The sequence below is a fragment of the Melanaphis sacchari genome, unplaced genomic scaffold (genome assembly GCF_002803265.2).
Source record: "Melanaphis sacchari strain LSU unplaced genomic scaffold, SCAv2.0 Contig0_pilon_pilon, whole genome shotgun sequence".
NCBI classification, from domain to species: domain Eukaryota; kingdom Metazoa; phylum Arthropoda; class Insecta; order Hemiptera; family Aphididae; genus Melanaphis; species Melanaphis sacchari.
The window spans coordinates 16,763,742-16,780,965 of record NW_020270366.1 but is presented as its reverse complement, the minus strand read 5'-3'; the positions used below and the strand labels follow the sequence as shown (position 1 = coordinate 16,780,965).

At 26.4% G+C, this 17,224-nt stretch overlaps 4 protein-coding genes across 4 annotated transcripts; 2 read left to right on the top strand and 2 right to left on the bottom strand.

The window, feature by feature from the left end:
• Positions 1–878: 878 nt before the first annotated feature.
• On the top strand, positions 879–10,129 carry LOC112603573 (tyrosine-protein kinase hopscotch). The gene is made up of 18 exons (XM_025352211.1): positions 879–2,190; positions 2,248–2,498; positions 2,955–3,074; positions 3,178–3,329; positions 3,452–3,574; positions 3,641–3,777; positions 3,837–4,049; positions 5,039–5,163; positions 5,300–5,453; positions 5,520–5,667; positions 5,740–5,847; positions 6,309–6,391; positions 6,468–6,545; positions 7,549–7,659; positions 8,481–8,609; positions 8,673–8,846; positions 9,010–9,179; positions 9,241–10,129. Exons 1-18 carry the CDS (start codon positions 1,432–1,434, stop codon positions 9,578–9,580), a joined length of 3,375 nt encoding a protein of 1,124 aa, XP_025207996.1. The 5' UTR covers positions 879–1,431; the 3' UTR covers positions 9,581–10,129.
• Positions 10,130–10,220: 91 nt separating this feature from the next.
• LOC112592543 (ubiquitin-like) lies at positions 10,221–12,801 on the bottom strand. Its single transcript, XM_025336636.1, has 4 exons — positions 12,668–12,801; positions 12,096–12,204; positions 10,456–10,673; positions 10,221–10,393 (listed from the first exon to the last, which is right to left on the bottom strand). The coding sequence occupies exons 2-4, from the start codon at positions 12,196–12,198 to the stop codon at positions 10,262–10,264; spliced, it is 453 nt and encodes a 150-aa protein (XP_025192421.1). The 5' UTR covers positions 12,199–12,204; positions 12,668–12,801; the 3' UTR covers positions 10,221–10,261.
• A 190-nt stretch (positions 12,802–12,991) lies between these two features.
• LOC112592536 (replication factor C subunit 3) lies at positions 12,992–15,532 on the top strand. Its single transcript, XM_025336626.1, has 7 exons — positions 12,992–13,418; positions 13,503–13,640; positions 13,704–13,869; positions 13,940–14,139; positions 14,580–14,698; positions 14,784–14,952; positions 15,016–15,532. The coding sequence occupies exons 1-7, from the start codon at positions 13,332–13,334 to the stop codon at positions 15,202–15,204; spliced, it is 1,068 nt and encodes a 355-aa protein (XP_025192411.1). The 5' UTR covers positions 12,992–13,331; the 3' UTR covers positions 15,205–15,532.
• A 582-nt stretch (positions 15,533–16,114) lies between these two features.
• Positions 16,115–16,756, bottom strand: LOC112597011. Its single transcript, XM_025342914.1, has one exon. The coding sequence runs from the start codon at positions 16,706–16,708 to the stop codon at positions 16,169–16,171; it is 540 nt and encodes a 179-aa protein (XP_025198699.1). The 5' UTR covers positions 16,709–16,756; the 3' UTR covers positions 16,115–16,168.
• Between the last annotated feature and the right edge of the window lie 468 nt (positions 16,757–17,224).

Below are 17,224 nucleotides of genomic sequence, written 5' to 3'. Positions count from 1 at the left end.
CATTACCGTGAAAATAGTCAATCAATACATAATTTAATTACAGATGCCGGTGTTTGAAGTGCTCGAACTTCGAAGGCTATGCCTTATGCATCTATATTCTGTATTTACTATTTAAATTTGTTGATAGTAAATCATTCGATAAGATAAATCGTGACAAAATAGATAGGAATGTATGCAATTCGTGATATGCGTCTGGGTGGGTATGGTGTATGGTGTATAATGTATATCAGATATCTGAGACATCAGTATTATTATGTTTATAGAAAAAGTATGTTTGTCATTAGTCTCCAATCTCCATTGAATTCTATGCATCAATATTGAATTTAACATATTATTATAGAGTTCAATGTTCAATGATTGTCTCTTGTCTAGAGTAATAACGATAGATGTTGTAGTTGAGAACTCTAGTCTAAACTATGATAACTACTAACTTCTAAACTCAGTAACTCTAAAGACTAAAGTAAAATATTGTTGTCGCAATTCCAAAAAATAGACATGGAATATGGATATAATTAATGACTTATTGTCATGAAATTTAATTTTAGTTCATAATCATTAAATCATGAACATGATATTTATTTTTGAAATAAAGTTTAATGTTCATGTTCATATTGTCGCTACCCGGTATCACATGGAAAATCTGTAAACGATTTACCCGGCGACAGGGCATCAGTAGACAGTAATACTGATTCAGTATTCAGTATGTTAAAATCACGGGAAACAACAAATTTATTTTGTATTTTCGAATATTGTATTAATCAACTATGGCCGTTACATATTAAAATTTTTTAATAAGTCTATGGGCTTAGTTATTATATTTATTATTATAATTTAATAATTTATGATATGGCCATATGGGCTTAGCTGAAACGGCTAAAACCACCTTATTCATTACTGCAACAGGCTACGTCATATACATGATACATTACAATCGATCTAATCTTCCAGAGAATTTATATTGGACACTACTTAATACTTATCAACGTATTGACATATTATTATTATTATACCGCGGCACGACTGTATCCCGTGGTTGGGTTACCGAGTTGAGTGAGTAAATAATAATAATGATTGTAAATTGTAATAGTAGTAAATGTGCCTACTATAAAAAAATAATAATAAAAAGTAATAAATAATAATGATATGTGCCGAATGTCGATTGGCGATTACAAGACTATTATAATTTATAATGAGTGTCTACGGTTTCTGATTATTTGTCGTGATTTTCTCGGAAATACGTTGTTACGCGTATTATACCCCACTGTAAAGGAACATCTGCATCCTTATGTTCACTCGTTTAAATAATAATCGAATTTTTTATCATCTTCTGATCGCGCGCGTTTCATTAACAAATATTGTTATTTGTTGAATGTTCGTAGTTTTCAGCCGCGGGGAAATAATACCGGTGCCCAACCAACACGAGACGATAATATGATGGATTCGTCCATTTCGATCAAAGTGCACGTAGCTGTTCATGCGACTCCTTACGAGATACCTGTCACCATCAACACGACTGTGGAAGATGTAATTATTGAGACCTCGAAGCTGTTAAATATTGGACCGGTAGCCAGACATTTATTTGGACTGAGAGTCTTGAGCGTTACTGACGACAATCTGTGGTTGAGCCCCTCTCTGTTTATATTATATGCTAAAAACGAACATCACATTTATGAATACAAGTTGAGGTATAAAATGCCCGATGTTAAACGACTTAAGTCGATTGATTGTTATGCTTATAATTTCTATTTTTATCAAGTTAAATCTGATCTATTAAAAAGTAAAGTTACTGGGTTGTGCTATGACACATGCAAACGAGAGCTCATTGGTATGGGCGTTGCCGATATGTATAGGTCTATGTTAGAAGAAGACAAATCTAGAGAAACTGTCGAACAAAATTATAAAAACTTTATGCCCCAAGAAGTAGTTAAGCAACACATGTTTTTTTTGAAAAAACCTGTTCAAGAAACTTTAAAAATACTTATAAATAACAATACAATTGGTTCACTTTATATACCTGTCATCAAAGAAAGTTATTTAGAACAATTTAATTCTATTGCACCAGATTATTTAGAAGAAGAATATAAGGCTTTATACAGTGAAAATGGCAGTTCTGTTAATGTTGCATTTAGAATAAATCCATTTCATTCTGAAATGCCTGGTATAAGAATGTGTACTGAAAACAGGAAAGAAGTATGTTAAGTTATTGGTGTGTATATAGATAAATATCTTAACCAACACCTGTTTCAGTGGGTACATTTGGCAGCTATTGAAGATTTGTGTTTTCTATCAACTACCGATGATGGCACTGTTGAAATATCTAGAAAGACTGGTATACCTATTCATTTAAAATTCTTAAGTACAAGTACAATGTTTTCATTCATAACATTACTGAATGGTTATTATCGTTTAATGGTTAATTGGAATTTTGATTTGTGTGCATCTACTAATACCCCATCTTTGAGCAAACTTAAATCAATTCGTTCTCATGGACCAATCAGGTACCTGTTTTTATGTATATTATGTTATTATTTATTACATTTATTCTATCTTAAATACATTGATTATAATGTCATTATTAACTTGTTTTATATTTTCAAAGCTAAATACTGTAATATTTAAATATCAGTTCAATGAATTATAAACAATTAAAAATTAAAATAAAAAAATTGTATTTATTCTTTTGATTACAATTTAATATTATACTACTGACAGAAAGAAAATTATATCTAAGATATTGTATGCAATCAATACTATAAACATCATAGCACTTATATTTTAAATTATATTTATTATGTATTGAATAATATTTAAGTAGAATATAATAACATCTAAAACAAGTTTGAAGTTTCTTTAACAATTTACTTATTGTAGTTAATTTTAAAATTATTATCTAAACTATAGAAAATATTATTTCAATTTTCAAATAATGTCTAAAATTGTATTTTATTTCATAGCATAATGAAATCTACTTCTATCTTGAAAAAAAAAATGTCCAAAAAACATGGAAGTTTTATACTTAGACAAAGCATGAAGAATTATGATAACTATGTAATCGATGTTTGTGTTAATCAGAGGTAACATTATAAATTCATATATGTTTATGAATTATAATTACAAATTACATAATGATAAATAAGTTACTTAAATAACTATATAATGTAATAACAAATATTCTAGCATGAAGCCAATGACATATGTAATAGAAAGTAAAGGTGGCATTTTTAAGCTCGCCGGTGATGATAAAATAGAATATCCTTCTATTTGGAAACTTATAACAAATAATAAAACTACTTTGAATTTTATTGAATGCATTTTTCCATCAGATATTGGTAAGTTATATTGATTACAAAATAAAATAGGTTAACAAGGTAGACATTTACTTAAAATGCTTGTAAAATTTGTTATTTATTTAATAATTTTTAATATATTATTACTATGTTTTAATTTTTAGCTATGAATGAACTATTATTATGCCAAAACACTAGTATTAAACATAATATAGGTAATGATGATGAAGAAGATAAAATTACTGGTCCTCATCTAATTAATAGTGATTCTATACATCTATTGAAAAGTAAGCATTTACTTAAGTCTCAGTAAAAACTTTCTTACTCTAATAACTTAAACTATTATTCATTAGCCATTTGCTCACCAAAAAAAAAAACACAATCACTTATGAAAGTTCGAGTGGCTACATGGTGCAAATCTAAAAGAAATGAATCTGCTGTTGTTGTTAAATTATTTCAGGATGATGTTAATATAAATTTGCATTTAATGGTAAATTGTTTTATTAAAATAAATTAACATTTAAATGTACTAATTATTAATTTTTATAGGATTTGTTAAGTTTATCAAAGAGATGGAGTTCTGTGTCTTCAAGTGCTATTGTAAGACTATTTGGTCTATGTGTTGATACACCAACTGCTTTAGTCAGCGAATACTTTACATTAGGACCCCTTGATACATATCTGAGAACCAATAAAGATAATATATTATTTAGTAATTTAGTTGAAGCTGCAACATATATAGCTACAGCATTATGGGATATGGTAACTTTTTTTTATTTTGTAAAAATTTAAAACACTTTTTTTTAATGTAAGTTCTTTGAGCGGATACTTTATAAAATATATATGTTGTAGGCCATGTGGATAATTAGTTATTTTTGCAAAAAGTCTAGGTTCTTTGTAATGGGGTAGCCCATTTATGAATTGCTTATTATTTTTCAAAATAGTCTGCTGTTTTTCAGGCTCATTGCATACAGACTAATAGCAGTTGGGCCTTTTAAGAATTATAATCATTTTATGGTAATAACTATTTGACTGTAGTATTACTTGTTTTATTTTATATTTATAACCATATGTAACATATAAACACTGAACTATTATATTATTATATATTTATATTATAAGTACATTATTTTCAATATTATATTTTGAGTATCTAAAATAGTCTATGATCTACTTTTTCAATATTGACTGCAGGAAAAAATTATACAGAAATAGCGATAAGAAATTAGTTGTAATTGGAGTTGGCAGTTATATTTTATTCAATATTCCAAAGGTAGTTTGTGGACTATTAGACATTCAAAATATAATATTGATAAAGTTGTAGACAAAAAGAAAATAATATACCTATAATACAATCATATAATAGTTCAGTTTACGTGTTATATATGGTTATAAATATAAAATAAAACAAGTAATACTATAGTATTTGAGTTATTACCATAAAATGATTATAATTCTTAAAAGGCCTAACTGCTATTAGTCTGTATGCAATGAGCCTGAAAAACAGCAGGCTGTTTTAAAAAATAATAAGTAGTTCACAAACATTTTTCATTGTAAAGAGCCTAGCCTTTTCGCAAAAAAACTAATGATCCATATGGCCTATGATATGTACATAATTATTTCAACATTATATTTAATTTAGTATATTAAATATTATAAATATACATATATAATATAATATAAGTATTATAAATATTAGTTTTTTGAAGATTTGTTGTATTCCTGTTTCTAATTTATTTATGTAATTTTAGGAAACTGCATGTTTAGTTCATGGAAAAATTCGATGTCATAAATTTGTAGTAGCCGAACATACCAAAAATTCTTTCATCGTTAAACTTACAGATCCAGGCATTCATAAATGTTACACTAGCCATGAGTAAGTATTTAAAAATTTTTTTATTCAATAATGTTTAGGATATTTTTATAAATATTGTTAAAATCTATTTCAGAAGAGGTTAGAGTATATAAATAAACACATTTAGTATTATTATTCATATGTGTTTTTTTTTTAGTTTATATTGGATTCCTATAGAATTTTATAACTCTATAGAACTTGCCCGAAAATCTCCTCAAGCAGATATTTGGGCTTTTAGTTCAACATTGTGGGAGTTATTTAACTACGGTATTATATTACCTGATGTTCAAAATGTTGAGTTTTTTAAAAAAGTGAGTATTTATTATCTTTATTACCAATAAACAACATATTGAATAATAAAAAAAATTATCTACCAGAAATTTGAAAAAAATATAAGGATGCCAAAACCAGATTGTTGTACAGATGATATTTATCACATAATGACTGATTGTTGGGACAGTGATCCTTTTATAAGAAAAAAACCACAAGCAACATTAAGAGATTTAAGACAAATTTGGTTACAAAGTAATTGTGTATTATTTGAATATACTTGGCTGTTTCTGCAAAATGATAACTATTTTTTTATTATGATTAAAGTTTATGCTAGCCCACAACATGAATATACACCATTAAAAAAAGAAGAAATATACTGTGATGATGTTACTTGCTCTGATGCAACAATTTATTGTACTTCAAATTACACAAGTGAGATATAAATTTTATGTTCATGATTATTTTATGTGTAGAATAAAGAAATTCTTTTAACAATAGGTCTATTTACAAATGAATAATATGTAGAATAAAGGGTTTTGCAATTAATTCCTAAAAAATACAAGTATATATTAAACCAAGTGTTCAATAAGTTTAGATACTTTTAATTACAGTATGTATATTTTAATATCTACATGAAGCAATCACATATAAAATTGTCATATATTTCTAATGTAAAATATTTAATAATTTCATTAATTATATAATTATATCTGTAGACCTTATAAGGTTTATGATTTTATTATATAATTTTTTTATCAGTTTCAATTAGTCTAATGAATGTTTCCAAGCTTATTGAACACTGTATATTAATAATAACTTTGGTACATTTCATAATATACATTTATTGTATTGTAATATTAACTACATTTAATGTATGATTTATTTTTTCCTAGTCGAAACATTTTTGGATACTGTATCAAGCTCTTTTTCGGGTAGTGAAACAAAATCAGATTTTATTGATTTTAATTCTAATCCTGTATGTAATTATGTTGTAGAGTTATTAATCTTTTAAAATTTGTAAATTTAAAAACTATTGTTTTATTCATTTTTAGGATGATGGAAGAAGTTATCAAAATGAAAATCCTATGATTGCATCTACCAACACAAGTTTTAATCAATTCATGGAGCAGGTAAATAAATACTAATTTTTAATAAATAAAATAAACACTATAATATTTACTCTCAATATTAGAATAATTAATTAAAACAAATTTTAACTCATTATTGGTATTGAATCAGTGTTGCATTCACTTTATTGTTTTTTTATTTATTAATTATTATTATGTATTAAATCATAGAACATTGAAACCATTACCAAAATATTTATTTTTATCGTCTTTTAAAAGATAATATAATTTTTTTGTTAAAATATATACATAAAATAATAATAAAAACTAAAAACCACATTAAAAAAAAAATGTTAACTTGTAAAATACAAAATATTATTATTATGTATTATAAAATTCATCTTAGCTCAAATGGTCAGATGTATTTTGATCATTGCTACAGAACAGGGGTCGGCAATATTTTTAACCATGTAGGCCATATTTTTTTTCAATTGTTTATCAAGAGGGGGGGGGCCACATTAAAAAAAAAATTACTTATTATGATATAATACTTATAATTGTATTGTTATTATATTTAATTATTTTACATAGAAATATGAGAGTAAAAAAACACAAATGTTACTGGAAAAAAATGTATTTAAGAAAAAATTGAATTGAATAAAAATTATTAAAAAAAATTAAACACCTTTGTGCGAGCCATTAAAAATTGCTTTGCGGGCCATGGGTTGCCGACCACTGGTATAGAATAATAGAATATGTTTGTGTATGAAGTGATGTTCAAGTGCTCAGTGTTCACTTTATGAATACTAATTATTGCAAGTCAATAGTCAATAAGTTATAAAGAAATATTTAAAATATTTTTTATATTTACAAAATTATACTTGAAAACTTGTCAATTGAAGGTATGTTGAAAGTCCCAAAGAAATTGAATAATATAATATACTAACCGACTAAAAAAAGCTAATGATTCTCAAAATTTTACTTATCGTGATATCAATAATGAGTTAAATAATATAAATCATTGTATAAAGCTAAGAATTTTAAACAAAAAATATTTATTGTGCAGCTTACGTCACAAGAAGAGATAAAGAATAATTTGCAGTGTGCTATGAACTGCCAAAAAAAATCATATCAATTCAATAATGCTACATTAACTTTACAGCAAGTTATAGGACAAGTAAATATTCTTAGTTTAAAATTTAGTGTTAACAAATGCATAATACCATACTGCGATGGGAAGGTTTATTTTTTTGAAATTATAATAAGTTCATTTTCTTAAAATTTAGTATTTATTATCATACAGTTGATAACATAGGGTATGTTCACTACATTACAAAAAAAAATTATAAGAATTACATTTGAATGAATCAATCAGATTTGTATAAATCTAACAGTACTTGTATTATATTTAAATATATTATATCTTAATTAGTATAATGAACTACTATTTAATAAAAACATGTAGATCTACAGACAGTGGTGGGCTGAAAAAATTAATTTTGCCGTAGCTACGTGAACTTTTAAAATGGGCGGTGAAGTCTAGCTAAAGACTTCCTATAGCTTGACCTTTTTCAGCCACATTTTATTTAGATGATAACTTTTGTGTAAGTTAAATAATGTACATTAGAATATATTGTAGGGTGGTGGTGGTAAATAATTAAATATAAAGTTGTGTAATTTAAAATCGAAGTTCAGTCTGCCATTGTTATGAAAACATCTCAGTCATGTACAGTATACTTGTACGAAATCATCTACTATGACGTAAATATAAAAGATCAGTTATAAAATTAACATTTAGTGTATAAAGGCCAACTTTTCAATGAATAAATCAAAAACATTCGTGGTTATAAAAAATAAGAATTTAAATCATACAAATTTATTTTTTAAAAATTGAATTCATTTATGTGTAGTACTTAAAAAATTAATGTGTTCATATAACTGTTTTTTTTCCATCACCGTACGATAGCAAAAATCCTAATAATTATTAATGTTTATTAGGGATTTTATGGAGTTGTATTAGAAGGATTGTTAGAATATAGTGACAATAAAACCAAAAAAGTAGCAGTGAAACATATGAAAAGATCATTCCAAACTGAAGATTTTCAAAGAGAAATTGGAATTATAGAGGTAAATAATACTTAAATCACTTGATAAATATGTTGTATTTATGTTGTTTGAATTTTAATTTAGGGACTCAGTCATCCAAATATTGTTAAAATTGAGGGTGTATTAGAAGAACCAAATTTAATGCTTGTAATGGAATATATTGAACTTGGTTCATTAAGTAGTTACTTGCGATTACATGAAGATGAACTTATGGAGGAAACTAATAGATTATTGAAATACTCTTTGGATATTGCTCAAGTAATTTTAAATTAAATACTAATATTCCAATTTTTGCTATACTATATTACATATTTTAATGTACTAAGCATTGTTAAGTATATTCATAAAAAATACTTTAAAAATATCAGTAATAAGTAATAACATTAGAATAAAAATGTATTTTAAGTATAATTTATTTTAGGGAATGGAATACTTAGGAAGTTTAAATATAATACATCGAGATTTAGCTACAAGGAATATTTTGGTATCAAGCCCAACAACTGTAAAAATTTCTGATTTTGGTCTAGCTCAATTTTTACCCGATGAAAAATATTATTACTTACAAACAATGCGAGATTTGCCTTTAAAATGGTGAGTTTTGTAACAATATCATTAAAATATTGATATTAAATCTTTAATTTTTTACTTCTAGGCATGCTCCAGAGGCTATATTGTATGGAAAATTTTCTCCTAAAACTGATATTTGGGCATATGGTGTATTACTTTTTGAAATTTTTTCCTTGGGTAAAGAACCAAATGTAGTCTCCAAATTAGAAGAAAGGTTAGATGTTGAAAAACTAATAAGGGTTTTGGAAGAAGGTCACAGATTACAATGCCCATCATGTCCACCATGCACCATTGAGATATATAACAAACTTATGCGGCCTTGTTGGGAATATGTAGCGGGCAAACGTCCAAATTTCTCAGATTTAATAAATAATATTAAATCACTAATGACTATTGAACCAGCTAAACATTTTACACGTGGATAAAAAATGTTTTAATCAAAGTATTATCATAACTTAATTAGTTTACCAGACAATCAAGTGGTACAATCAACTTATATTAACATTTAAATGTTCAAAATAGTACATTATGATTCAGCAAGAACGAACATAGTAAAATGAAAATTGATGTGAATGTTTAAAGAAGTACTTAAAATATCTGAAATGATAACTACACATAATTTTTAAGAACTTTTCAATATGATATATTAAGTATTTAAGAATTTTATATTTTTAAAAATTGCACACTAGTAATCTAGTCAAACTAAGTAAATATGTTACTATGTATGTTTATGGCCTTCATTTTTTTTTTTTTTAATGAAGAGATTTAGTTGAAGAAACAGCAGAAACCAAATATTTTTGTTTATATATATTAAATATTATTTATACATAATGTATGTTATGATTTAATTTACCTATAGTGTGTATGCTAGTGTTGTTACTAAAATACTGTAGTTATTATCTACTTAATTTAAAAAAATGTTACTTAATATTTTTATGCAATAAGACTGTATCCATTATATAAATTGGAAAACCTAGCATTTAATGATTTAATTAAAATATGATGGCAAGGCATCCACTCGAAAAAAGTTTTTTGTTAAAATACTATTGATGAAAAATGCAAGACTTTTTTAAAATAAACTGTATTGTACTTAAAATTAAAACAATTTATTTAGGTATGGTAGAACTGCACTTTCCACAGTAGAATCTGTTGGACATCTCAGCCATGAATACTCCAGGCCCACAGTTTTCAGCAGTACATTCTTTCCTCAACCTATGTACTTTTCCATTTTCATCAACCTATAAATAATAATTATATAAGTTACATTCCAAATTTAGAACACAATAATTATTATTCTTACCTTATAAAATTTAAGAATCCCTAACTTAATCTTCTTCTTTTTGTGTTTGATTTTTTTTGGGGTGGAATAATTTTTCTTCTTGCGTTTTTTAGCGCCACCTCTTAAACGGAGTACTAAATGTAGTGTTGACTCTTTCTGTATATTGTAATCAGATAGTGTGCGACCATCTTCCAATTGTTTACCAGCAAAAATAAGACGTTGTTGATCCGGGGGAATTCCTAAATTATGAATTATAAGTTTTAAAAACAAGATAGTGACATCGCTTCTTTCCTCTTTACTTTATTTACAGCAGACATCCCAACCTTAGACAATACCCTTATCAGGACCTATGCTAAGAACACAGTCATACTTTTTTCCAGCTACGACCTCATTGAAGCAAATCTCCAATTGTAAAACCACTCGGACATCCTTTTCAACTAGTTCAAATCTTGGAAAATCAAAGACAACAACTCCAAATCTGCTCATGTCACATTTCCACTTTGCCCGGGAGTACCATCCTCCTTAACATTTAACAATGAAATCATACCTCAGACTAGTGAAGTAAAACACCTCGGTCTAGTCTTCAACAAAAGACTCATCTGAGGCCCTCACCTCAAAAATAAACGTAAACAACTGAATAGCTGTCTAAATATTTTAAGACCATTCCTGAAATCAAAAATGCGTACCTCTACCCATCTTCTATTAAGTATATAAGAGTTTACTCCTTTCTATTTGGTCCTACGGAATCGCCCTCTGGGGTTCAGTCAAACTAGCTAACACTAGAACCATTCAAGCTTTCCAAACCATTTGTCTACGAATGACTATGAATGATCCCTGGTACGTTACAAATGTCACCCTTCACAATGAGCTAAAAATTGCTACTATCAAACAAATAGCTGTCAAATTCTATACTCTAAAATGGCCGACCACCCCAACTGCTCATCGCTCAACTTCATTCCAACCATCTTCCAGAAAACGCCTCAAACAAAATTGACCTCGAGACCTACTCAATACCTAATGCATACCTTTTAAGGAAATTATTTAAGCTCAAGTGCCTCTAATGTGAAGCTCCTTCATGTCATTCACTGTCCTTCATTATTATGCTAAACCCTTTACTTATTGTACCCCCTAGTACAGATTTTAAATATTCATTTAAATAACGTTTTTTTCAAAAATAGTTTTAAAAACAAGATAATAATAAACAGTAATACCTAATATAAACTTTGTACAAATACACTCCAGTGGTATATTGGTAATTTTTCCAGTAGATCAAATAATGATAAAAATAATAAAATATATTATAAATATTTATTCTAGAAGATAATCTTATCATAACAGACATTTTAAATAAATTAATTTAAATCACACAATTTTAATTTAATTTTAATGTATTAAAATTGAATGTTAAATAAATAGTAAATTAGTTATGAATATTTAATGTATTACTAGCTTAAAAGTAAATTTTTTAAAAAAAGCAGGTCACATTTTATTTAAAATATTGTTTATTTCGAAAATTTCCATTGTATATGCTATAAATAATAAAACATATTGATGACAGCAGAATGTCAACATATTTTGGTGCTATATTATATACAGTATTAATCAAATGGTTAATACATAATTAAAAATTTGAGGATTTAAAAATTAATATTAAATCTTACCTTCTTTATCTTGGATTTTTGATTTTACATTTTCAATAGAATCTGACGATTCAACCTCAAGGGTTATTGTTTTACCCGTAAGGGTTTTAACAAAAATTTGCATCTTGACCTACAAAAAATATTTAAAATACACTAAGTACACAAATATCCATTTAAATCCCTAGTACTTGATATTATCAAAGTTTTAAAACAATTTAAATTTAAATAGTTATTGTGATTACTTCAAATAAAGTTAATTAATATTAAACAAATATAAAAAGAACAATAAGATAATATTGTGATCAATTATTGATTATACATAGCAAATAAAATGTATAACATAAATTAAATAACCTAACTACCTGAGACGTCAAGTTTGAGTTTTTAATTTCTAAAATTAAAGTTTGATAAATTAAAATGCATAATAAAAATTAGCATTATTATTTATGATTTAAATTATCATAATTCATAACCAAGTGTTTTAACCTGGAAATAAATTAATACCCGAGACAACGAAAAAAATTTAACACGATCATTAATATACGATTAAGGTTTACAATAAAACATCAAAACAAAATAAACAATATACTTACGAATTAATTTCGCATAAAACGATACACGAAACAAAACTTAAATTCGACTTCAGATTAGAGCCATAGCTCATAACTATTCTATAAAGAAATTTTTAGTTTTTAGTGTTTTTACCATAAAGGCATAAAATACATAACGTCATAACCTATAATAATTCGACTAATACAGTAAACAAGTTGTCCACTTTTGAAAACTTAAAATGTCTTTTTAACAATTATTTTTCCCCAATTTATCAAATTATATTATATACTGTTCCGTTCCCGCCAAATGTGTACAGCAACAATTGATAATAATTGATAACTTATGGTACTCGTAAAGTTCTATAACAAATTAAATAAAACAAATAAGTAATAACAATAAATTTGTGCCCTGTGGTACTATAGCTAAATAGTAAATAGCTTACATTTTAAGATCAGTATTCAGTAGTCAGTAGGTACTTGGTGTTAATAACTACTTAATACTTAGTACTTGATAATATTTTTAATATTTTGCACTAGTACACTAAACACGTTATTTCGTTCGTCGATCATCGTTTCTGATGTATCTGTGATTTTAGTGTTGTAGTTTACTGCTTAGTAGTGTCAACGTTTTTTCTTTCGAATTTCTTTAAACTGTAGTTGTTCCTCTTATTTATTAAATTTTTAAATTTCTTGATTTAAAATTAAAATGAGTCTGTGGGCTGATAAATACCGACCTAATTCTTTACAAAAAGTTGATTACCACCTGGATCAAGCTCAACATTTAACAAACCTAGTTAGTATACTTATTATGTAGTAGATTTATTAATTTGTATTGTATATAAATAGTTTGCAACACTTTTGTAAAATTATTTTGTAGGTAAATCAAGGTGATTTTCCACATCTACTGTTTTATGGACCTAATGGTGCTGGAAAAAAGACTCGCATATTAGCATTATTACGACAACTATATGGTCCTGGTGTTGAAAGATTACGTACTGAACATATGAATTTCATGGTATAAAACCAATATAAATTTGTCATCCATTAATTGATTAATTACTTAATTTTTTTTCTATAGACTCCTTCAAATAAGAAATTTGAAATAATGACTGTGGCTAGCAATTATCACATAGAAGTAAATGCTAGTGATGCTGGTATGTATGACCGCATTGTTATTATGGAACTCATTAAAACTGTTGCACAAACCCATCAATTAGATTCAACTAAGCAACGGCATTTTAAAGGTAAAACCATTAACTCCAGATAGACATTTTCATTTTTTGGTTTTTTTTACTTTTTATATTTATGTTATAGTTATCTTATTAACTGAAGTGGACAGGCTTACTAAAGAAGCTCAACAAGCTTTACGACGAACAATGGAAAAATATATGGCTACTTGTCGTATTATTTTGTGTGCCAATTCCATTGGTCAAGTGATTCCAGCCATACGTAGTAGATGTTTAGCAGTGCGTGTCCCAGCTCCCACTTATGAAGATATTTGTAAAATTTTAAAAGTAAAAAAAACAATACTCAATTACTAAAATAAGTAAAAAATATACTTAAGTTCTTTAATATATTTAATGAATATAATGAATTGTAAAAACATTGACATTTTTTATGGTAGAGTGGGATAAGAACGCAAAGTGGTAACTTGTCTACCTGATTATAAAAATGCAATGGGCTAGCCTGGTTTTTTCTGTTAACAATTTTACATTCTACTAGTTATAGACCAATATCGTATTGAAATGACTATATATTTCAGTATTCTTAGCTACTTAAATATATTTTACTATAATATTGTTATTAATAAATCTTATTCGTGTCTTTCATTATTCAAATAATTGATAATATGAACTATTAATTTTTTGTCTTTAATAAAATTAACATATACATTTTATTTATTTGTTTCTTAAATGTGTTACAAATCATTGTTATTATTTTACAATATTTATAGATGATTTGCAAAAAAGAAGGATTAACATTACCAGATGAGTTAGCTTTAATTATCTCTCAAAATTGTGAACGGAACTTAAGGCGAGCAATATTAATGTTAGAAGCTAGTAAAGTAAAACAGTTAGTATTTACATATATATTATTTAATTTTTAAATATTTAGTAGTGTGCGTTTATAATTTATTTAATTTATTTTTAAATAATAGATATCCTTTTGATGTAAAACAAAGTGTTGTTGTACCAGATTGGCAACTTTATATTGGTGATACCGCAAAACAAATATTGAGCCAACAAACACCTGGAAAATTGCTTGAAGTTCGATCGATGCTTTATGAACTGATTGTTCATGGCATTCCAACAAATGTGATTTTTAAAGTAAATAAAATCAGATTATACTATTATTTTAAATAGTTATTATACTAATATTTTACTTTTCAGTTTTTACTTAAAGAGTTGGTGAAAAACTGTGATATTTCGTTGAAACATGATATTGTTGAAATCGCATCATTTTATGAACATAGTTTATTGAAAGGAAATAAAACCATGTTTCATTTAGAAGCATTTGTTGCCAAATTTATGTTACTTTATTCAAAGTTCATGGAAGAATCACTTAATGGTATATTTTAATTCGTATTTTATGTATAACTTGATTTCTGTTTACCTTAATTAATTGTAAAAACAACATTATACACTTAATAACTATTTTATTTTTATAATATAGAGGTTTAAACATTTATTTATATTACTCTCTTCTTTGTTAGCCTTACGACTCTCCAAGAGTCTTAGTAATAAATCACTACCAGCACTGCCTTTCGTCTTTCCCTAGCATACACTGTTTTACCATTCCACTCTTTTTATCCTTTGACATTTAGTCTTAGTTGCATGTTAGATGTGGTATACTCCATCAAATTTTAGTTCAATTGGTCTTTTACTGATTGTTTTTACTATTAGCTTTTGTTATACTCTACTATATAATACATTTAATACAAAAAAAATAAATACATTTATTCAAACTAATATTAAAATGTTGATTGATGTAAAATAATGTTAATGTATATAAATATATTACTGACAATTAAAAAAAAAAAAAAAAGAATATGATATAAGTTAGACAGAATATCAAATCAGTTTTATACAATATTAGTATATTATTAGACTGAAAAGAACTGAAAGCACAAATTGGTATATCAAAATTTAGTTATTATAATATGATAAACGATTATTATTTTATTGTGGCCCGGTGTGGCATGGTGGTTGACCTCAGTCACTAATGTATTCTGAGGTCAAACATCAGCCAGTGTCGCTAGCTCTTAGATGGGTGACTACCCAAGTTCTTAGTGACAAATCTATGGTATACACACGTGTTCCAACCGTGCTAACCAAACTTTCCAAATAAACCTTACACAAAAAACTTACTGTTCCTATCCACGACTAATAGCCGTAGTTGCTGAACTTAAATAAGATTAATGAAAAAAAAAGAAATTATTAGTTTATGTTTTTTAATAATTTTATTAAAAGTATACATCAAACAGCTTCCATTGCTGTATATTATTAATAATATAATAATTAAACAATTTATACAACATGATTTTCAATTCAAGTAATAGCCAATAAGATGTATGCTACATGTTTGTTGACAAGAAAACTCAACAGTTAATCCAGAATCTAATTGCACATCTATATTTTTTTGGTATTTATTACCTTCATATAAATGACATATTATTACCTCTTGTTTTTCTGTACATGATACCTCTTGTTTTTCTGTAGGTGATACCTTTTGTTTTTCTGTAAGTGATACCTTTTGTTTTTCTGTAGATGATACCTCTTGTTTTTCTGTAGATGATACCTCTTGTTTTTCTGTAGGTAATTTTATTATATTCATTTTTAAAGTAAATTTATATCTGTTGTTTAACACAATTGGAGGTGTCTCACGTTCAGATCCCCAGTCCATTGGTCGTCTAATAAATGCTCCATAATCAATATCTAGAACAGCCATGGTAAGGCGTAAAGTCTTTTTCACAAATAAAGTTATTTTGAAACCACATTTGGAACATAAAACATCTTCATGGTGATACAATTGCATGCACGCATTCTCGTTATTTGGCATCAAAGCTAATGAAAAAAAATCCATATTGATTTTTATTCCAGTTGAATTTGCTAAGTGTTACTGAAGATATTTTAAATAAATTGTCATTTTAATTCTCTGGTTATATATAGAAAATAAGATTTAAATCTTATCTAAAAATAGGCCATTTTGCGGTCAAACCTTTTAACTGTTAAATGTTCACGAGTTTAGAAATTGTATGTTTATCATTTTCACAGTATAAATATATGGAACAAGATAAATAAATATTAAATGGTCTATGTAAGTTCTCACAATGATAATTTCATGTTTGTGGCTTGAAAATGAAATTGATTAGTATAATCAATTAAATATTTTTTTTCTATACTTTTTTAATCAAAGAAAAATACTATACCAATAAAATGTTTAATATTAATACTGATTAAAATTATAATAAATAGTATTTTAATCAATAAAACTGACAAAAAATACTCATACAGACCGCATACAGTAATATAAATCTCACCAAAAACACTTCGTTATAAACTTATAACTCCGTGTAAAAAAAAGCTAAAAAAAAAGATT